At 41.6% G+C, this 21441-nt stretch overlaps 1 protein-coding gene across 3 annotated transcripts in view; it reads right to left on the minus strand.

The window, feature by feature from the left end:
* Window positions 1–5570: 5570 nt before the first annotated feature.
* LOC140564354 (signal-induced proliferation-associated 1-like protein 1) overlaps window positions 5571–21441 on the minus strand; it is a 69518-nt gene continuing 53647 nt past the window's right edge. For 2 of the 3 annotated variants that reach the window (XM_072689733.1, XM_072689734.1), the window contains exons 12-21: window positions 18938–19056; window positions 18029–18120; window positions 17515–17933; window positions 13966–14169; window positions 12153–12312; window positions 9752–9953; window positions 8116–8265; window positions 7384–7498; window positions 6932–7010; window positions 5571–6661 (exon numbers count right to left, since the gene is read on the minus strand). In XM_072689733.1, coding sequence (XP_072545834.1) covers window positions 6518–6661; window positions 6932–7010; window positions 7384–7498; window positions 8116–8265; window positions 9752–9953; window positions 12153–12312; window positions 13966–14169; window positions 17515–17933; window positions 18029–18120; window positions 18938–19056 — 1684 coding nt within the window. In that variant the 3' untranslated portion in view covers window positions 5571–6517. The remainder of the gene's footprint in view (window positions 6662–6931; window positions 7011–7383; window positions 7499–8115; window positions 8266–9751; window positions 9954–12152; window positions 12313–13965; window positions 14170–17514; window positions 17934–18028; window positions 18121–18937; window positions 19057–21441) is intronic. The other variant, XM_072689735.1, reaches the window with a different exon arrangement.

Genomic DNA, 21441 nt, shown 5'->3' on the forward strand with positions numbered 1-21441 from the left:
AGACGGCACCCAATCAGAAGGCCGCTGGAGACGATCCAGCCAATCGGCGGGCGGATTTGGGGGTGAGGGGCGTGCCCTTCGGAGTGAACTGTCAGCCACAAAGCGGCGTTTCTGAGAGGTGTTTTTAAAGGGAATCTCCTTTGTGCAGTGAAACGGACCAGAGCGTGCGCAGCACTTCACTGAACAGCTTCATCTGTGGAAAAGACCCTACAGACAGCATATCCACAGAGTGCCCCCCTCCTAATACAGTCTACAGGCCACTATAACGAGGTATATCCTTAGCCTGAATAATAGAAATCTGCTCATTATTCAAACTTATTAACTTTTAATGGCATTAAAGTCAGACTAGGCCATTTTCACTACATGTTCAAGGTGCTAGCCTGCAAAAAAAAGGCCAGCTAACCTTAAATAAGGTAAATCATGCAAGGTTGTGGTTAAATAGCCTAATAATCAAATTTGATCATGTTATAATTCTTTCTATTGTAATTGGTGGTGCTTGGTTGTGTGGAGAGAGAGAGAGAGAGAGAGAGAGAGACATATCCAAAGACACCTACTGATCCAACGTTTCCTCTGGAATCAAGGGTATCAATAAGGGATATGCCCCCCGTTGCTGCAGTGTTGGCCTCTGACTTTCCTGAGAGGGCTTTAGACCGGACGTTGGAACATTGCTGTGATGAATTATGTGCATTCAGGCACAAGAGCATTACTGAAGTCAGGTACTGATGTTGATCGATTAGTTCTGGACCGCAACTCATCCCAAAAGTATAGTATTGGATGGAGCTCAATCACCGCAAAGAAAACTGGAGGCCTTCGTTTGGCTTCGGGCATAGTTGAACTTAGAAGCTTTATGTAAGGCTCCTCCACAAGGCCCCAGTCTATTGGCAGTGCCTTTCTATTGGGATTATATAAGATGCAGGTGAACGGTAGAACGTCTGTGTCAGCAACGGGTGTAAAGTAGCTGAAGCTGAATTCTATCTAAGAAACACCAAGAAAACTGTGCACTAATCATGTGGCATCATAAAACCTGAATATCACAACGCACTCTTCTCCACGTTCAATGGGTTTGATCTTAGATGGAATGTGGCAGAGTTGCAGTGGGAGGCTGTGCAGTGCTATCTCTCCTGAGAGGAACGTGGGTGACAGGAGAACAGCGAGATAATTCTCAAGAGAGAAAGCGCTAGGGAGACAAGTCTGGAATGGCAGAGTGGGGGAAAAAAGCTGGCTTTCTATTTGATGGCTTGTCTGAGGCTGATCCTGTGATGGGAAAGCCATACAGTGGCACGCAGAAGGTCACATTTCTTTTCTCAGCTAAGCCAGTAAAAATGAACGGATTTCTAAAAGCTAAAGTTGAAGATCACACTTTTCGGTATTGAATTTATTTATATTTGTACTGTTTCAGAATAACGGGAAAAGCACCCAAAGCAAAGGTCTAAGCACCCTGGTCAGTACCATTGACTGTAAAATACAGACAGCAAAATCACAGGTTTAGCTCCGCCCATCCCTAAATGTTTCAATGACAAAATAACCCAATCACCTGCTAGTTTTCCCCTGTGCGAATACTGGCCCATTTTTTTCATCCTCCAGAAATCAGTTAAAACTGCTTTATCGTAAGGAGGCGGGTTACACTTAGGAATTAAGTGATTGACAGCTTTGGCTGCAAAAGACCATCTGCAGGACCTGCATTGCATCCTTTCCATTCATTACATGGAGTAGCTAAGTTGTAGTGGAACTTACACTAACTGCACTTTTACTGTTGAAACCTTACACTTACCAGAGAAACTGAGTATCTAGGGGAAAATCCACTCTGCTTAAGCGTTGTACGCTCAGTGAAGGCGGTCTGAGATACGCTTGGTTTGGGAGAAGAGGGCGTGTCAGCCAAATGAGTAGGCGAGTCTGTCTGGCTCTGTTGCAAAGTGGACAACATGGTGGACAGTTTTGGCTGTATTTCTATAGAACAGAAGGGATTGGAACCACTGCGTCCATGTTTTCTACGATCGGTCATCGGTCAGTACTTAATAACACCCACTTTAGCAAGTATCAGCGCTTGTAAACACTAGTTTATAGCCAGCTAAGAGTCCTTCAGTTCTTGTTTAGGGGATTCTCACCCATTCTGCTGAACCAAAATGCATCAAGCCTGCTTAGATGTTCCTTTGAAAGCCTCTGATGCTGTGTTTTGTGGTGAAGATCCAGAAAAGGTTCTGCTCTGATGACTCTTCCTTGAAGGTCATATTTTTGCAGATGTTGCTGCAGAGTAGAACAGTGCACTGCCACTCAAGAGTATGCCAACTCATCCTGAAAGTCTTTTGCAGCAACATTGAGTTCTTTCAAAGTTTTCTTGGCTCTCTAGACATCAACAACCTAAGGAAAACTTCTTCTAACCTTCTTCAGCCTTGTGGGCAACAGTTATTATCATAATAAAATGTGCCTTCTGTAGATCAGTTTGTCTTCTACTCACTTCATTTCACTGTAGCAGAACATTTAACCAGGGGTGCCCAGGAGTTTGCATTCCACTGTATTCTAATATGTTTAAAGAAACCAAAATCAAATATATGGTGAACTTGGTGACTATGTGAAGAGCCTCATAGCCTTGAAACACTAAAAGCTGCCCACTCATACATCAACAGAGCAGATCTGCCTGGGCCAGTGGTTGGTTAAATGCTGTGCCCAATGGCACCTACTGCACCCAGTCAATTCTGTGGTTTGAACCAACAACTTTCTGGTGGCTTCTGGTGCGTCCCTCTCATACCACTATTTGTCTTACAACCTTTAGCTCAGGCATTCTCAAAGGGTACTTAATGAACACAATCTAATTGTTCAAATTTAGAAGCACAAGCTCTTCTCCAGTGATTGTTAGCAGGTCAGCGGACCAACAACATCTAAAAGCCACCAATGTCCAAACTCAGTCACCCCCCCCCCCCCATTTCTTGCATGTTGCATTTATTTAAATGTTGTTTTTTTTAAGCAAACCAAGAACCTTAAGGGCAGATTAAATTACAATGATTTGACGTTTGGGTCCACCGTCACTGTTCTCACCCAAACAATTTTGATGAAGTTCTTATTCACCATAAAATCAATAGAATTTTTTGAGAATCCCGAGTACAGTAATGTGCAACATTTGGTTGCTCATGTCAAAGTTCATATTGGCTCAGAAAAAAAGATGAATCAATTCTCCTCTTACAGCCACATCCAGGGAGGTTAGCTACAGTCCCAAAGACCTTAAACTTGTGGTGTGCGTGTGTGTGTGTCACATCATGATCCCAAACAGCATAATGACTACTTTGCACCCTAATTTCAGGACACATCCTAGTTTAACATGTCCCTATGTACCACCATTTTTGTCCAGGCAAGTTTTAAGCTTTTTTTAATGATTCTGTTGAGCCACAATTCAAATACAAGTCTGATTTTCATTAGTTGTATTTTTAGCACATTTTATTTTATTTATTATGTTTGTCAGTTTCAAGTTATTTCAGTAACCACTGTGTTTTTCTTGTGCTGCAACCACCTTCAAATCCCAGCAAAGATTTTTTGTGGGGCTCAAGAATCTTCCAGGACTTCTTCTGAAACCAAGCCTTGGTGGACTATGAGGTACGCTTGGGATAATCGTCCCGTGTCCAATGAAGGTTCATTGGGTCCCGTTGGAAGGTCCAGTGACGACCAAGCAGCCCATTTCGCTCCAGAATGCCTTGATGTCGTTGTACCCTGCACAGATTCCAGATCCTGCTTTGAGCCTGGGTATGATTCCGGGTACTCTCTCTCTCACACACACACACACACACACACACACACACCTCCAAAAAGTGCACACTTGAAACTGCACAAAATATTTTTGTTTAATGGAATAAATGTCTTTACACGTCAGATGTCGAGGGATATTACAACATGCTACAGCACGTCAAGGAAGAAGTTCCCAACAGGAAAGAGGAACTAGTCATGTCTGTAGAGAAAATGGAAGGTTCCAGACAATGGAAAATAAGCTCTCTAAGGAGAGCAACTCTGTCAGAAGTCAATTCTAAACCAAACGATCGTCTTGATGAAGCAGAAACCGCCTCAACAAGTACGTAAACAGGTTAAACTCCGCGAGAAACAACAACAACAAAAAAAAATTAAAAGTCAAACCATCCTGTTGGCATCTTGGAGAGTTGCAGCTTGGTTACAATACAAATGAATGAACAGATGTAAGCATTACAAAACGCCAGTTAGGAATGAACAGTCGCGTACAGTCCATTTCAACAGATGGCAGTCCTGTGCACATCCACACATCAAACTAAATAAAACCTTCCACATCGTCGCTACGAGTGATCGCACACAATGAGCTCTGCTGCACCTCCCTTGTCTGTAGACCTCACTTTTTTTTTAATATATTTAAAATGACTGTAACTAATAAATAAATCTTTTTTTTAAAATAGTTTTTCTTTTTGTGCGGGAAATGTACAAGGGATAGCCTGTTTTCTCTTTGAAGTTATACACAGCTTGATATAAATATTCACCTTTTGGCACCAAAGGATTATTTTTTTTGTGTCATCTTCCAGTAATATTCTTTCTTTACATCAAATACTCTAAAATCATGTACAGAAGGTCCTCTCGCAAACCTTACATCCCAGTGCTCAACTCCCACAGGCAGCAGACTCTGAAGCACCATCAAGTCTCACTGAGCACAGGTATCTCCACGTTGCTGACGTTCAACACAAACACACAGAAACACGTAAACTTGAAGGTGTTAAACTTGGAACTACTCCTCAGTCACACTTTACATCGCCAGAATCAGAACGGAATGAGGTTCGGCGAGTCTGGAGAACATTTGAGGGACTGTAGTTGATTCTTTGCAGAGAGAGAAAGGAGGACTCGTCCCTGAACTCAACCATTCTGTCTTTTCAATCATATTTCCTCTAGCAGAAATCCAAGAAGTCACATGAATGCACGTCCATAGTGCCCTGCTGGACTCCTAGTCTCAAGTCTCAAGTCCCACAATATGGCAAAAGGGACAGGAAGTGGTGGTCTATGATGCCTTTTACTGGCATGAGTTTGGCATCAAGTCCCAAACAACTCTCAGTTAACTTTAAGTGTAAACAAAACTCCTCAATGTATACAGTAGTATCCAAAAGCTTGAGCACCCGAGGTTAAATTACATGTCTTTTTGAGTGCCTCACTGATAACAGGTGAACAAATCATCTACAGGAAACAAATATAAAATTGGCACAATTTCTATTTTTCTGATTCATCAAAATTTTTAAAAACAGCAGCTGATGGCACATACTGTCCCTCCAAACAAGTCTTTTAACCGAGGGTGCCTAACCTTTGGCATACAACATGTATAGCTGCAGTCAGATGTTTTCATACACATTATGGACATGAATAACGTCATGGTAATGTTGGGCTTTCAATAATTTCTTTGAACTGTTCTTTTACTGGGGCACAATTTGGGGGAAAGGGGTGTAATTTTAAGGGAAATGTAAAATCTACACAGGGTCACAATTATTTAGTTAGACTACAGCTTAGTTTGTTTGATAGCACTCAATAGATTAACCAACACACAGTCCAAGTTGCAGCAACTTGCTTAGTACAGATCCGAGAAGGATCCCCCCCCCCCCACCCAAAAAAAACAAAAACAAAAACAAAAAAAAAACTAGTCACTGCAAAGCATGGTGGTGGTAGCATCATGCTCTGGGGCTGTTTTGGAACTGGTACATTGCACAAAGTGGATGAAATAATGAAGGAGGACTAACTAGATGACTGATTTTTGACACGGGTATCCAAAAACACATTAAAGGTAGTTGTGGAATGGATAAAACAGGCTAACATTAGGCTTTTAGAATGGCCTAATGTCCCAAAATGATTGCCTCCCATTTGTGGATTATGCCTAAAATTGGGGTCCAGGCCCAAGCAGTGGTCAAATATCCAAGAAAACTGCCAGAAGCTTCTTGGTGGATAGCAAAAATGTTTAAGATGCTAAGGGACATTAAAAAAAAGAAAAGAAAAGAAAACAATCTTAAATAAAATTACAATTGTGCACCAAATTCCTCTAGGAATGCGTTGTCACTCAATCTTCCCTAGAAAAAGAACAGCTCAACACAATCATTAAGAGCCAACAACTGCCATGACATTCATCTCCAACTGCACTAGACCCAACAGGAATCCTCACAAACCTTTGCTGTGGTGATGGACACCAGCTCGACTTCATGATTTTCTTATGATATTGGCATCCTGGGTCACCTTTGAGAGGCTAAGTAATATCACCTGGCATCAAGGCTATCCAATGAAAATTTTGTGATAGGACTATTAGGAGTACTAGGACCTGAAAAAGAGAGAAGGAACGCAACAACTTGAGATTAAGAAAGGAACCCCTCCTCGGGTGGGCAATCAGAACACAGAGGCATGCATGGATACCCCAGCAGATTTGAGGAGGCAGGGAGCACATGCAGGTCTCTCATCATGACTCGTGAGTCTTCTAAACGTTGTGGTTCGCTACTCCGAGACTGAGTTTGCACCTTTTGAATTGTACTTCGTTGTGGGTGAAGAGTCAGTTCATGTCAATGGTGTTAAAAACCCACTCTGTGAACTTCTTAAGTTTGGCTGAAGCATTATGAGATTCCTCCTGCAGTCGCTGATTGTCTGCCCTCAGGCTCTGAACCTGGGCCTGCAAGGAGGCTTTCGCGTCCTTCTCCTGAAAAAGAGAGCGTTTGAAAAAAGACAAGAAATGAAACTAGAACTTATATTGTGGAATCAAATATCTTATACCTTATATTCTTTTGAGTTATCAAAGAAAAACACAGAGCTACATTATATATATATATATATATATATATATATATATATATATATATATATTTATTTATTTTTTTATTTTATTTTTTTTTTAAGTCATTGTAGGATGCACTGGTCTGCTCTGGTCTAGACCAATGCATGCAATAGTCTGGATATTTCATTCCCTCACCTTTTGCAGGTTCTCTTGGAGTTGTTTCACCATAGACTCCAGCTCAGACACCTTCCCAATCAGGCAGGCAGGGCTCTCACTGAACAGCAGCCCAAAACAAGGAAAATATTCAACTACAATCAAACTAGTGATACATGCATTCTTGTGCAAAGGCAGACATTCAATATTTACCACATACAAATCTGCCGATGCCAATGCAGATATATAAATAATCACATGAAATACTGGCCTTCACTCTAACATACTGACAGACACACAATTCTTATACTGTCTGTAAAGCTTTGTGCGTATTTAACCTAGCGCATTAATGTTAGTGCTTAGCATGCTGAGGAAATGAACAGTTGCTGTCCCACGAAACACACATTTTGCAATGTGCAGTATGGTGTGCATGATCTCTGATGCCCAGAATACCACAGCAGAGAAGAAAATGTGAGGTGAGGACAGGCATGTACCTGGGTGAGACGTGCTGCTGAGGGGCAGTCTGCAGCTCGGCTTTCTGGGAGCTGGGGGCGAGCGCCTCGGACCTGGAACTGGCATCTTTGGCTGCCAAGAACGTAGCCCTCTGAACTACAGACACAATAGGATAAATAAATAAATAAACAAACTTCAGTTGCTGCGACAGATCTTTAGAATCCACAGCCTCTGCAACTGCCACCCCGGGAAAGACCACTTCTCTGCACACTTTTCCTTCAATGCAAATTTCTCCCTTTTTTTTTTTTTTATAAATATATGTATTACAATAGGATATAATAATTTATATATTATTACCGGCATCTGATGTGACAATTGACAATTTTCTAAAAATTACTGAGGACTCTTCTGGCACCAGCTGTGGAGGTCTTCCTTGGCCTACCAGTCCGTTCACAATGAAGAACTTGAAATGAGGAGTGTGTGTATTTCAACACGGCGAAGCAGAAATATAAGCAAATACCCTCAATTTAAACCTGGAATGCGTGCTTTAATCACGTCTGATTTGTTTGATCTTTGATTTCTTTTAGGTCTTCAGATGTCTTCAGAGTAAACGTGGAAAATGCCCGGTTACTGTCAAATTCCACAGAAGATTCTGCTGAAATGACTAAAAGCATGTTGAACAACTACATAAGAAAAATCATCACATGGTACATTTTACCCCCACATTTTACCGGGTTCTCCAAAATGGGCAAAGATGGACATTAGATGATTACCTTCAAAGGCCTTGGCTGCATCCACCAGGTCAGACCAGTCAAGTCCACTGTCTGTACTGGCGTCTGGAAGGGGGATGAGGGGGGGCTCCTGCAGGGGTGGTCTGCGAGGCTCCGGCTCGAAAACACTGCCATCTGTGGAGGTAAGGTCTCCTGGGGAGAGAGAGAAAGAGTAAGAAAACTGGCATTAGTGTGTGTAATCAACAGCTTCTACAACCACCCACATACTACAGTAGAAATGTGGTAGACTTCAATAATCCCAAATCCAGTGTTGATGTTAATGAACTAATGAACTTAATGAACTTAAGAGCAAGATTAAATGTGGCTCTTGAATTAGGATGCGAGCCCCAGTGCTAGGTGTGCTTCCACTGCCCAGCCATGATATTTATCACAGCTGGAATTACCTAAAGTGCTTGAGAGCTCAAATTGTGAAGGAGAACAAATGTAAATGCCAGAGTTTAAACTGTAATAAATATTTATGGGTGGGACTGTCAGTGAAAAGACATGCTACTCCAAGGCAATCTATGCTGATCTATGCTGGTCTTTGATTGGGAAGGGGTAGTTTTTTAGTTAATTTGTATATCATTTTCTTTATATGAATTTGGGGGGCACCCCCTCACACCCCCCACATCAAGCTAGTTCTGACACTAGTAGATTTAAACGAGTACATTTAAAGAGGTGTCTGTAGTTAAGTCGTCAGGCTAACAACAGCCACCACACCACATTTTAGCAGCAGGAGGAAATATGATTCCACTAATTTACAAAAACACTGAGTACTTTTACACAGCCAGCCAGGATTATAACGTTCATGTGAAAAAAATTCCCAGAAGCTGACAGAGCTGCCTCTAACCCACATAATCATTTCCATCATTCCAGTGTACTGCACTAAATCCCACAGTCCGACACTGTGCTTACAAAACCTCGACCCATACAAATCCAGTGTGTAGGTTTCTTATTGAAAACAATCCATACAGCAAACAAACACATATATATGTGAGTCTTTCACACTACAATGAAGAAACACTGGAGACTTCTGAAGCCGTTTAGTCATTCTGTAGTCGGCATCATGCCTATATCGGGAAGTCCTTTTCCAGGCAGCTTTTCTCTTTGGAAAAAATGAATGCTGTTTTCGAAAATAGCCACCACTTCCAAATCTGATATGGTTTTGCGCTATGCACATATCTTCCCTGAATTTCTGTCGAAATATGAATACTGCCAGACGCAAGCCAACAGGGCTGAGCAATGAACTGACAACACAAGACTGGCAGCCGCACCAAAATATCCGGAGCAGAAAATGGTGAGCTTTAGCAAGTGTGGTAGCAAAAGGAAAGTTTTCCCAATAGTTTTATATTTCTTCATATAAATCAAGTCTTTGAAACGTAAACAAAGGCCTTCAGAGTGGACTGATATGATACGATGCACTGTAGAGAAATTTACAATCAAATATGAATACAATCAAATCCTTACAGCAATGCTCCGAAATCTTTCGTTGGACAGTAGAAACCATTTTCACTTGCTGGAGGATGTGTGACTATGATGATTTTCATAAACATCATTTGTTTCCCCCCCAAATAGAGAAAAGCGGCTTATCCCAGTAAGTTGAGCTACCAAAATCAATAGCCTTCATCTAGTAGCTCACCCAGAGACTTGGCTCCCTGAGTGTAGGAGTTTTGCCGCAGGGGAGCGCCGCGTGTGGTGGGCGAGCGTGGCATGGTGGAGCGGCCGAACAAGCTGTCACTCTGCGTGCCGGACAGGGGCTCCCTCTGGACACTGAAGATGCTCTCGTCAGAAAAGGTGCGCTGCAGAGATCGGGGATATGGGGTGGATGCTGAGAATGAAGGCTGGGGAAAGATACCGGAGCAGGTCAGAAAATAGCTGGTGTGGGCGAGAAGATATGAATTTATGTTGATATAATCGAATGTGTCTTATATACAAAACCAGACACTCACACTGTATACAAAACCACAGCAACTATGCAAGGTCTATACGACTATATGTCAAATGTTTGTGGACACCCCTTCTAATGAATGCATTTAGCTACTTTAAGTTGCACTGATTGTTGACACAGATATGCAGAACTACAAGAACTGCACACACAGTTTGTCTAGTCACTGTAGAGAAGTACTGCCAATAGAATAGGACTCTCTGGAGCAGATAAACATGAACGTATTGGCACCATGTCTAATGCCAGAGGTGGGCTAAAGGGGTGTAAAGCCCTCCTGGCATTGAACTGTGGAGCAGTGGAACTGTTTTTTCTTATGGGGTTCACTTATGGGATTGGGGAATGAGGTGGGGTGGTGATCATTCAACATTTAACATTACTAATGCTCTTGTTGCTGAATGCAATCAAATCCTCATAGCAATGCTCCAAAATCTAGATAAAAAAGCCTTCCCTATACAGTAGAGACAAGTCACCTCAACAGAAGTGGAACTCGAGCTTGTGTCCCAGTACTTCCATCAATACAGTGTAATAAATGATAAACAATGTAATTATGCTCACCAGAATTATTTTGTAATTCTAGGTTACACAACTCATTGCCCTAATAACAGTGGCAACCCTGTCAGGTAAGAATTACACCAGTCTTGAGATCCTGCCAATTTCAGTCCACTCTTCATAATGTAACAGACTCCATAATGTCTGCTGAACCGAGCACATACAGATTTGGACGTGTACATCCAACTGTGGAACACGTCCTGTTCAGGTCCAACAGGTACTGCTCATTTTTGAACAGGGAGAGACAGAGAGAGAGGGACACAGACAGCGAGAGCGAGAATGAGACAGAGAGAGCGAGTCACAGAAAGCAAGGCAGAGAGCGCGGGTCAGAGAGAGAGCGTGAGAATGAGACAGAAAATGTGAGACACAGATAGAGAGAGAGCGCGCGAGACGAGACACAGATAGAGAGAGAGCGCGAGAACGAGATGCAGAGAGACGCAGAGAGAGCGCGAGAACGAGATGCAGAGAGACGTAGAGAGAGCGTGAGAATGAGACAGAGAGAGCGTGAGAATGAGACGCAGATAGAGAGAGAGCGCGAGAACGAGATGCAGAGAGACGCAGAGAGAGCGCGAGAACGAGACAGAGAGAGCGCGAGAACGAGACAGAGAGAGCGCGCGAGAACAAGACACAGAGAGAGCAAAAGGGCAGAATTCTTCACATACACTCAGGCAGTCTACTTACATCCTTAATCCTTTGAAAACAAGCCTGGTGCTGTGATTAAGGCAAGGGGATGCGTAACCAAGTTCTAGATAAATGATGCAGTGCTAATAAATGATGCATGCGGCTAATTTTGTCAGGGAAATGAACTCTAACATTTGTGCATATTTTTCAGATCCTTCCGCAGACCTGCACGGAGCAGTCAACCACCTCTACTACTAACACACTTACAAGAGATGCAGTAGCTGGTTATACAGGTGGCAGACATCCAAATATGAAAACTTGCTCTAGACAGGCTTTTTACCAGTCAGGGCATGCCCCCACCCCCCCTCTGGGGGTGCAGGGGGTGTGGATGAGGGGTTCTAGGTAAAGGTTATACAATTGCCTCCTTCTGATATGCTATAAATGGACTGCCTGCAGCACAGATGGGTCTGTACAGATGGCAAAGAGGCATGGAACAGTGTTTGGAACATGATCGTGCCAAACTTGAGCACAGTGCATTATACACAATATGACCAAAAGTATTGGGACACAAAATCAGAGGCATTTAAAATGTGTAATCATTTGAAATCATGTGAAATCATTCCAGATAACAGTTCTTCCACTGCTCCACAGCTCAATGCTCGGCGGCTTTATACCCCTCCAGCCCACGCCTGGCATTAGGCATGGTGCCAACAGGTTCATGGTAATATGCTCCAGAGCGGCCTATTCTATTGGCAATACTTCTCATCAGGGACCAGACTAGCTGTGTGTGTGCGCATTTGCACATCTGTGTCAGCAATGGGTGCAACCTAAAGTGGCTGACAAATCAAAAATACTGTGTTGACCCTAGTGACTGTGAGCTTGTGGGAGGCACTTGTGTGTGAGGCAGTTGTGTATGAGGCAGTACCTTAACATTGCTGCAGGTAGGTGGAGGGCTGTCCAGAGTGATAAGTTTCTTCAGGTCTTCCTCTATAGTGGATCTGGGCGCGTGCTGAGGGGACAGGTTCACCCTCATTGTGGCCCGCAGCTGGGGCTGCCCACCCAAATGCCCATCACTCTGATGCCGCCTGAATAAGAGAGGAGGAAAACCAAGCCATAAGCCACTTACTGAGTGACGTGCTTGCAGCGCTGCTGCAGTGCTTGACCACGTCAATAAACCCTAGTGGGTTTATCTTCCAGATTTTGATCCAGATGAAGTAGAGTGAGGTAGCAGTTTCTAATTTCGGAAGAGTCAGTGAAGGGAGATTAGGGGTTTCACTTCTGTGGGTCTTCAAGTCTTCTCTGTTCTTCTTGTTTTAAGGTAAGCTTAGTGTCTTTTAATTTAGTTAGTGTGCCATTTTCAATAGATATGCTCTATCAGTATTGACAACTATTGCTATAGGGTGGATTAATGTTCAAATAAACATGTCTTATTTTAAGCTCAACACTTTAAGACCAACTAAGCAGACTGGCACAACACATCAGTATTGGCACTGTAAAAGGGGAATCCATAACTAAGATATGAGAGATGCTCAAAATGCGTGTTAGCAAACAATGCAATGACACATCTGGCCACTAGAGGGAAACGTGACCGCTTTCTTAAAACTCCCATTCAAAATCTTCCCAGTACTTCAGCTCATAAAGTGTCAAGTGTTCTTAGTTTTAATCTGATCACCTCCAAGACTGGAGACTGATCTGTGACCAGACTGAAGCAGCTACCCTGTGGCAACACTACCCCTTTAAAGGCATATTACCTGTATTTCCCATTTGGCTCAAACTGAACCTCTCGCTTTCATGACCTGTGGAGGCAGAGGAGCTTGGGGACTCGGCACTGTCAATTTATAGTGGATCATCTCACTCTGCACAATATTGACAAAGCACCTGCATTGTGGCTCTAACACAATATATTGCAATATATACCAATGTACAGGTGAATCAACAATGTGATATGACTGTCCTACATTATTTTTTTATGCAAAAGCTGTATGACAGAAGCTATAGGGAAATAAGCACAGCACCTTTACAGAGAACAAACCTTAGCATGATTTCTACTGTATTTAACATCCACTTTTTATATCTCCCCAATATGTTAAATAAAGCATATATATATATATATATATATATATATATATATATAAACGGCTGTGCATGCAGAAGTGCAGAGAATTTGTTGTCTTAATTTCAATTGGATATATGCCCAGGGCTGCCCTAAGACACCTTATTAAAGGCCAAGATCATGGATCATCTTTCTAAATTGTCCATTTCCCAGTCCATGCAGTCAATGTATAGATATTCAGCTACAAAAACAGCCTGCTTCAAATCCACAGTTTCTGCAAGGTCACAAAACCCAAAATATCTGCATATATTTCAACCCAGTCAACCTACAGCAGCCTGGTCATGTCCATGCACACTGAAGCTATAAGCAGCATTTCTGTCCAGACTGCTTTCTGAAGGAGTGATAATACAAGCCGGCCAATCAGAACAGAGGTCATGTACATACATCTGTTCAGTTCTGACAGACAGAAGAGAAGTTGGGAAATGGACATGTAAAATGAAACTGCTCAAGCCTTTAATGTGATTAGCAAGCTGAGTATGAGCTGGGTTGACCGTGTAAGTGCAAGAAAACCACAGAAATGTGCAATGCACTAGGTTCTCATGACTTGGAGAACCACTGCCCTGCGAGGGAGATTCCAAATTGCAGTCTCACTCTGACTGTGTCCGGCTCCTCCTTTCAGACTTACTTGCGACTGTTACCAAAATCAACCGAGTTGATTGTGCTCCCGGGTTTTTTCCAGCCAATGAGGTACTTGCTGGTGGCTCCTTGCCGGGGGTAGAAGCTCTTGGGTCCGGGAGAGAGGGAGGGATGGGTGGGGGAGGAGGCGGAGGGGGCAGACTCCTCTTGGGTTGAGCTCAGCGGACTGCCCGAGTGTGCAGAACTCAGAGTGCTTTAAGGGAGTGAAAGAGAGAGCGAGAGAGCGAGAGGGTGACTAAGCACAAAGAAACATCAATACAATCACTCTCTTTCCTTCTGTAAAGCACAGACACACACACACACACACACACACACACACACACACACACACAGCAGAGTCTCTCAAAACAGCTGTAAAGAGTTCTCAGAGGCCGGCGGAGTACAACACGTACATCATCTATTTAAACGTAGGCATCTATCGGCTGGGTAACACAAACAGCAGGTAGGGTTCTCCACCAAGTGTGCTGAGCTGCCCAATGAATTCTAATAGAAGCACAGCGGAAGCACATGCTAGTCTTCACCCTGTGCTGGTGGCATAATGGCATAGAATGAGTCACAGCTAGTGGTTGGGAACTGGCAGTGACCGTATATTATTTTTATATATTTATATAACATTAAATATTTACCCAATTTTCTACCTAGTTTGACAGCCCAATTACCCAATCCCCATTCACGTGAACTAACAATGCCACTGAAGGTGAAAGCTAGCACGTCTTCTCAGATACATCACCACCTCTATACAAAGTGCCGCTGATGCAGCATCACTAGGTAGCCAGTGCGCTCGGAGGAAACCACGTATTCAACGCCTGTGCTGACCAACATCACACTGGGAGTGATGTGGGGAGTAGAAGCCATCAACCCACCCTGAAAGAGCAAGGCCAGTTGTGCTCTCTCAGACGCCGACTGCTGATGGCAAGCAGCATGACCAAATTTTTAAGCTTTTTAAATGTATTTTTTTTTACGCAAATATTAAAAAATTGCCAGTATCATCTGAGCTTGACCAAAACGATCACACAGTAAAAAAAAATAAAATAAAATAAAAATCTGTGATTTATAAGTGGACATATTTTCCATACCACTATAGCAAAGGCCAATTTGGAAATGACAAGTGATATACTGTGAAGCCCTGAAGCTCAATCACGGCAGTTTCTGAACCACAACCCTAAAAGCTTGCTTCAAAAGCAAAACATTAAAGTGAAATCAGTATTGACCCTTAAACCCTCGGACAGAACTGGCCTTTTTTTTCCCCTCTCTCTCTTTCAGCTGACAGATGCACAGGTCACTGGAGTTCAGGAAGGCTTCAGAAGACGAGTTTCTCTCATGCTGCACATTCCTGGGCAATTTGTGCAGTCTCTCCTCTCTCAGAGACAGAGGAAACATGCACATCCTGCCAAGAGCAAGCCAGTGCTTGTTGAGCATGGAAACGGCCTAACCGTAGTGCGCATGGGGAACTGATGTTGCACAGTGGGGGATATAAAGGAGACAATGGCAGCATTTTACTTGACAGTCAGCACTCAAGCCCTTCATAAAAACAAGCATAATCCTACAGTCAATAGCAGCTTTTATGGACGCTTGCGTCTCATTATGCGCCTATAACTGTTTACATAAGCATCAATAAATACGGCACTAATAATGAGTAATGTGCTATAGGCCTTTTTACTACTGTTAGTACTGTTAAATTACTGTATTGGTCACTTTCATCTTAATATTCTTGGCATAAAGGGGTTTAAAAAGAATAAAAGCTGATTTATAATGCAAACAAGTTCTCTAAACATGATATTAATGACAATATCGCACTGAAATCTCTAGTGTACGTTTAGCCTGCTTCCAAAAATATACATTGATATTTTTGCAGATTTCCTAAGTGAATACAAGTACAAATCCTCTACATCCCCACGCCTCTGCTCGCTTCTCTAATTTTAATTACTGTTGGTCTGCTGCATTTAACATATTGAAAAAATTTCAATATTTAATATACAAACAAAATATTGTTATATATTAATGTTAGGTTTTCTAATATGTTAAAGCCATACTATGTTTTCCCTGGTCTGGAGCACCAGCTACTGAACTGTAACTTTGGTGGAGCTGCAGGAGAGTTCTAATGAGAATTATGTAATGCTGCAAAAATAATTTTGTTTTGGTGTAAAAGCCTATAATAGTAGTCTCTAGGCCTGCACGATATTGGGGAAAAATTAACACTGCAATATTTTTTTGTGCTGCTATATATACACTGCGATATTTAAAAAATAAGAATTTTCAGCAGATATCTAACATGATCATGATACTAAAAATGCCCTCTGTGTATCTGGAAAATGTGAATCAGACAGATTTTCCTTCAATAAGCAGCAAAAAGCATGACGCATCTGATTTCATTTTGCTGCGGTGACATTGCACATCCTGCGATTTGACTACTGCACATACGCACAATGCGACGACCATTCTCAAACGATATATTGTGCAGGCCAAGTACTCGCAGCGAATAAACGCAATCATGCTGTAATATTAATCTTAACGTGCCGTTTGTCTTTATGGCAGTTGTGCAAAAAGGTTTTAAATTCTATAACTGCAGAGGGAACCTAGTAGTAAAAATACTAATTCTCGTATAATGCTGCTTTAAATCCAGCAAATTACCAAGATATTCTCTAAAATTTGCAGGAAAATGCCATATAATAAAATCTATTTAGTGTAGAGAATTTGTTCATTTATATTCAATAGAAAACGTCCTTTAACTTACTTCTATCTTAGACAGTACTGTAGAAATGGCCAACAACCAAATCACCGCTGAAATAAATAATTTGAAATGTTTTCTATGAGGGCGTTTTCAAACAGGTGTTTTTTCTGGACCCAGGAGCACTTGCTCTGAGAGTTCGGTACATTCGGTCAATGGGAAAGCTGTTTTCAAGCCAGGGAGCTGTCCAGAGAACCGATTTCTGGTCCTCCTGAAACTGGTGGTCTGGGATTCGCTTCGGAATCTCGTGTGGTTTGCTGCACGCGAGGAAGCTATTCGCTCCTGGTGTCGTGTGTGGGGCGGCATGATTTTGTCACGTGACTGATTTGACTCATTGCTTGCACGGCTTAACGGTACATTGTCTGCAGGTGTTGCTGCATGGTGAAATGCCCCGAGTCCAGATGGCGCTGTTCTTTGCTGCTTGAGTGTTTAAATATAACTAAAATGAGAAAAAGCAATACGGATGGAATTCTTTTGTGTGAAAGCAAGCCAGGGACAATGATCCTATCCCCCAAATAGGCAGAGAAGTGGTGCTGGGTGCGGACTAATGTGTTCAAGAGAAGTGTGAAAACGTCCCAAGACGTTCCTTGCTACTGTATATATTTATTATTATTTATTATTTCTTTATTTTTAAATCCAAGCCCAAGTTGCAGACCTAATTCTGTCACTGGTTCTATTTTGTTGCATTATGAAGTCCTCCAGCAATCAAGTTAACCTTAAATACAAACAAACCTTCATCCGTCTCATTATCCTTCATGCTGAACACATTTCCGGCTATTAAAGAACACAGACTCAAGTATGAAAATGTACCTGGAGTGAGAGGCTACATCACTGAGGGTATGGGAGCAGGCGTCTGGAGCCGGGGGGCTTTTAGCCCGGTTCTCAGTGATGTCTGTTTGAAGAGGAGACTCTGACGTATCGGGAGGAACCTCTGCAGCTGCTCGATCAGTAGCAGATGTGACCTCGCCCCAGTGAGCCGAGGCTTTCTCTTTAAGCTTGGCGGTAATGCTGACCGGAACACATTCCGAGCTTCTGGCCACGGGCCCGTAGGGCGAGGCTTCGACACCGCCATCAGTGGAAGCCCCCTGCAGGTAACTGACTGTGAATCCGTTGAGGTCCGACTCCGTCTGAGCCGCAGGCCTACCGCTCATTTCGTACCACTTCTCATCACTGTGGGCGGAGCTGGAGGCGTTGCTGGAGAGTGTGTTGCTGCTGGATGTAGCGTCATTCTGCAGTGTGGTAGAGAGGAGAGGTGTGAGAACCGAGTAATGTTTCATCCAATATGGGTCGGAGAATGTAGGTATAAAATGATCCAAAGACACACCTTAGAACTGCTGGGGTACAGAGCTGCGCTGTGGTCTTTACTGTGCTGATCAGGGTTTGTCAAGACTGGCTTTGCTTTTGTTGGGGGTGGGTCTAAATCATAAAGGACAGAAGCAGAAATAGAAAATATTCCATATTAGAGAAACACAAAGTAGTTAAATAACCATAGCATGTAAATATGTCAAAAGTTTCAATAGAAACCCAAAATAAGTCCCCAGTCCATGGATATTAAGCTACAAGTTTTAAAAGTTTTTTTCACTTTTGTGTCACAAAAATAAAAAACATCCAAAACAACCTCAAGGTTCCTTTAAACCTCACCTTAAAACAGTAAAGACTATGGGCTATTTGCAACAGAATGTCAGAATATAGATCAAATCTGCATGTTTGAAAAAACAAAAAACAACCAAAAAAAAAAAAACACACAAGACATCGGTACTTCTGGGTACTTCTCAAATTTGGTAAGCAGTGTAGCAGCTTACTTAAATAGGGAAATAGAGGCAGATTTTGAAGGCTGTGTTTAAAAACTGATAGTATTAAAGTGTAGCATGTGACCACTCGCATGTTGAGTGGCAGAAATTTGTTTTTAAATAATACATAAATAAACAAATAATTCTATTTTCTAGCTTTTAAAAGTAGTAGAGCTGCTGTAGTACTGAATCCGGTGCAAGATTTGCTCATTTCAATCAAAAAGATTTAGGCACAGATTCAGAGAGTTGAAGTTTTATTTAAAAAAAACTCTTCCCAGAATTGGTAAAAAAAAAAAAAAAAGTACTATTGTACCAAAATGCAGCTTTACTAGTGTTATTTGACCGGAAGCAGATTTATTGTTATTGTAACAACATTGATTTATCCCATAAAGGATTTCAAAAAGATGCAGTGTGGAAGAAAACCCAATAGTGTTTTTGATTACCTGAACTCCTGCTCGATCCTTCTCCCTCCACCACTCTGGCCCAAGTTGGCGGGACCCTCACACCGTCTTTCAGATTCTGCCGCTCAGCGATCAGTGGGGAGCTGCGGTTGGTATTAAACCTAAAGGTGGTGACAAGGCAAAACTAGATTAAAAAGGAGACATAGCAGACACAACCTTAGATTTGATTAAGTGTGCACGTGTCACCTGATGCCCTAACTATGAACGGTGTCACCGCTAACCTTATTCACTCTAAGAGAGAGCAAGGCAACTGTACATGCATTAGGTTTTAATGGAAGAATTAATCATAGTACAAATATAGCATGTTGGCTATATTTGTACCAATTCTTGGTTGGGGTTTAGGGTATTTTAGTGTGTATTAGGGTGAATTCTCAGATGACAGTAGCTGTAACACTGGGTATCTGTATGGGGTGGTCAGTGCATGCTACATGACCAGTAATATGCTAATAGTTGTACTGTTTAAAAGAAAAGAAGAACCCCCCCCCCCCCACACACACACACACACACACACACACACACACACTAGCAATCAGTAATCTTACATGAGGAATGCTAACTGGCCCTACTGCGGACACTTATGATTAGCAACATTAACACAACCATAAATTTCAGAAGTGCCCTCTGTAATAAACTTTCTAGAGCACTGGATTACAGCCCTGGACAAATCAAGTGGCATTTTAAAGCTAAACATCATATGAACAAACTTGAAACTTGTAACAAACTGTAAAGGTCTATATGTGGACATTTATATATGTATTTGTGGGCCTTTCTATATCCAGTATATCTCTCATTCATCAAACACACAACTATGTATCAAGACTGATTCTGACAGTGCGTCTCAGAGTGAAACTATATATAAAGTTGTGTTCCAGATTCCTTGATGGTCTTAATTCACTCTCCTTTACCTTCAACAACCCTGATCCAAGAGATTCATTAAGCTTTTGGAATGGATTCAGAATTCAAATTCATATTCCATAATTACATATGGAAATTCTCAACGTTACATTTCCGTAATTGCATATTAAAATTCTCACAAATCCTTATATTTCTGTAGTTGAATATCGGAATTCTTACAATTTGTTATGTTTGTGCAATTGCATATCAGATTCTCACAACTCGTTATATTTGTGTAGTTGCACATCAGAGTTCTCACAACTTCTTATATTTGTATAATTGCATATCGAAATTCTCACAATTTCTTACATTTCTGTAATTGCATATCAGAGTGCCACAACTTGTTACATTTGTACCATTGCATACTGGGATTTGACAATTTCTTACATTTCCAATTTCTTACAAACTGCAGACTGGAAGTGCAAAATTACAGCACTTTTCATAAACCAGCTCAAATGATTAAATTCTGTTGGCTGTCATTAGATTCCAGAGGTTTTGCTGGAAATATGTCCCATCAGGTCAAAACTAACCCATCAACTCTTATGTTGTATTAGTCTCATCATTGGACTCTTAACTATCTGCCACCTATAATATTATCAATATTATCCATCATTACTTCTACCATCACTGCCATGACTATATGAAGTTATACTAAACCATGATTATGAATATGTTGCACACCAGAGCAGTTCAACAGTATAGATGGTTTGGTAACTTTGATCAATAATTTATAAATAGTTCAGACCAGAGGAGGATGGGTTGGTTCCCCCTTGGTTCCTCCCAAGGTTTCCTCCTCCAGCTCCGAGGGAGTTTTTCCTCGCCACTGTCACTGTTGCTTGGCTTGCTCACTGGGGGTCTTTTCAGTCTTTTACTAATTACTGATAATTAAAGCTGCTTTGTGAAAAACAATTGTAAAAAGCGCTATACAAATAAATCTGACTTGACTATTAGTGACATTACATGTTCTTATAGGACAGAAATGTATATTCTAATATATATATGTATGTATGTATGTACAATGTATGTATGTACAATCAAATGCTTTTGTCAGCAGTGTTTTTTTTACTATATATATATATATATATATATATATATATATATATATAGTAAAAAAACACTGCTGACAAAAGCAATTGATTGTACATACACAGCTTTTATAATTGTGTAATTACATTGATCTTTAGAGTGTAAGACCACTTTAAAACTTTAAGTGTTTCTGAGAATTCAGCTACCAACTTAATTCAGCGTTCACCAACTGCTGACACAGGTGTTCAACTGTTCATATACAGCTTGTATAACCTCGATAGAAAGTTAATGGTAAAGCTCTGGAACAGAACCAAATTAAATGGACAAAATTGGGTGATTTAGCTCCATCAAATGGTTTTGGGTTGAGTTGGAATAGTGTTTGTGATGGAGAGCTAATGCGCCAACATCAGTACCTCGTCTCAGTGATGCAATTTAAAGAATTATATTCCAACATCTACTGTGAAGAGAAATAAATAAATAAAAATGCTGCTGCTTCACCAGGACTAAACTGACTGAGGTCTGCCTGTATTCACATGCCTTTTCTTTATTTGAACTTCTAAAATATC

This window comes from Salminus brasiliensis, chromosome 10, assembly GCF_030463535.1.
Source record: "Salminus brasiliensis chromosome 10, fSalBra1.hap2, whole genome shotgun sequence".
Lineage (NCBI taxonomy): Eukaryota > Metazoa > Chordata > Actinopteri > Characiformes > Bryconidae > Salminus > Salminus brasiliensis.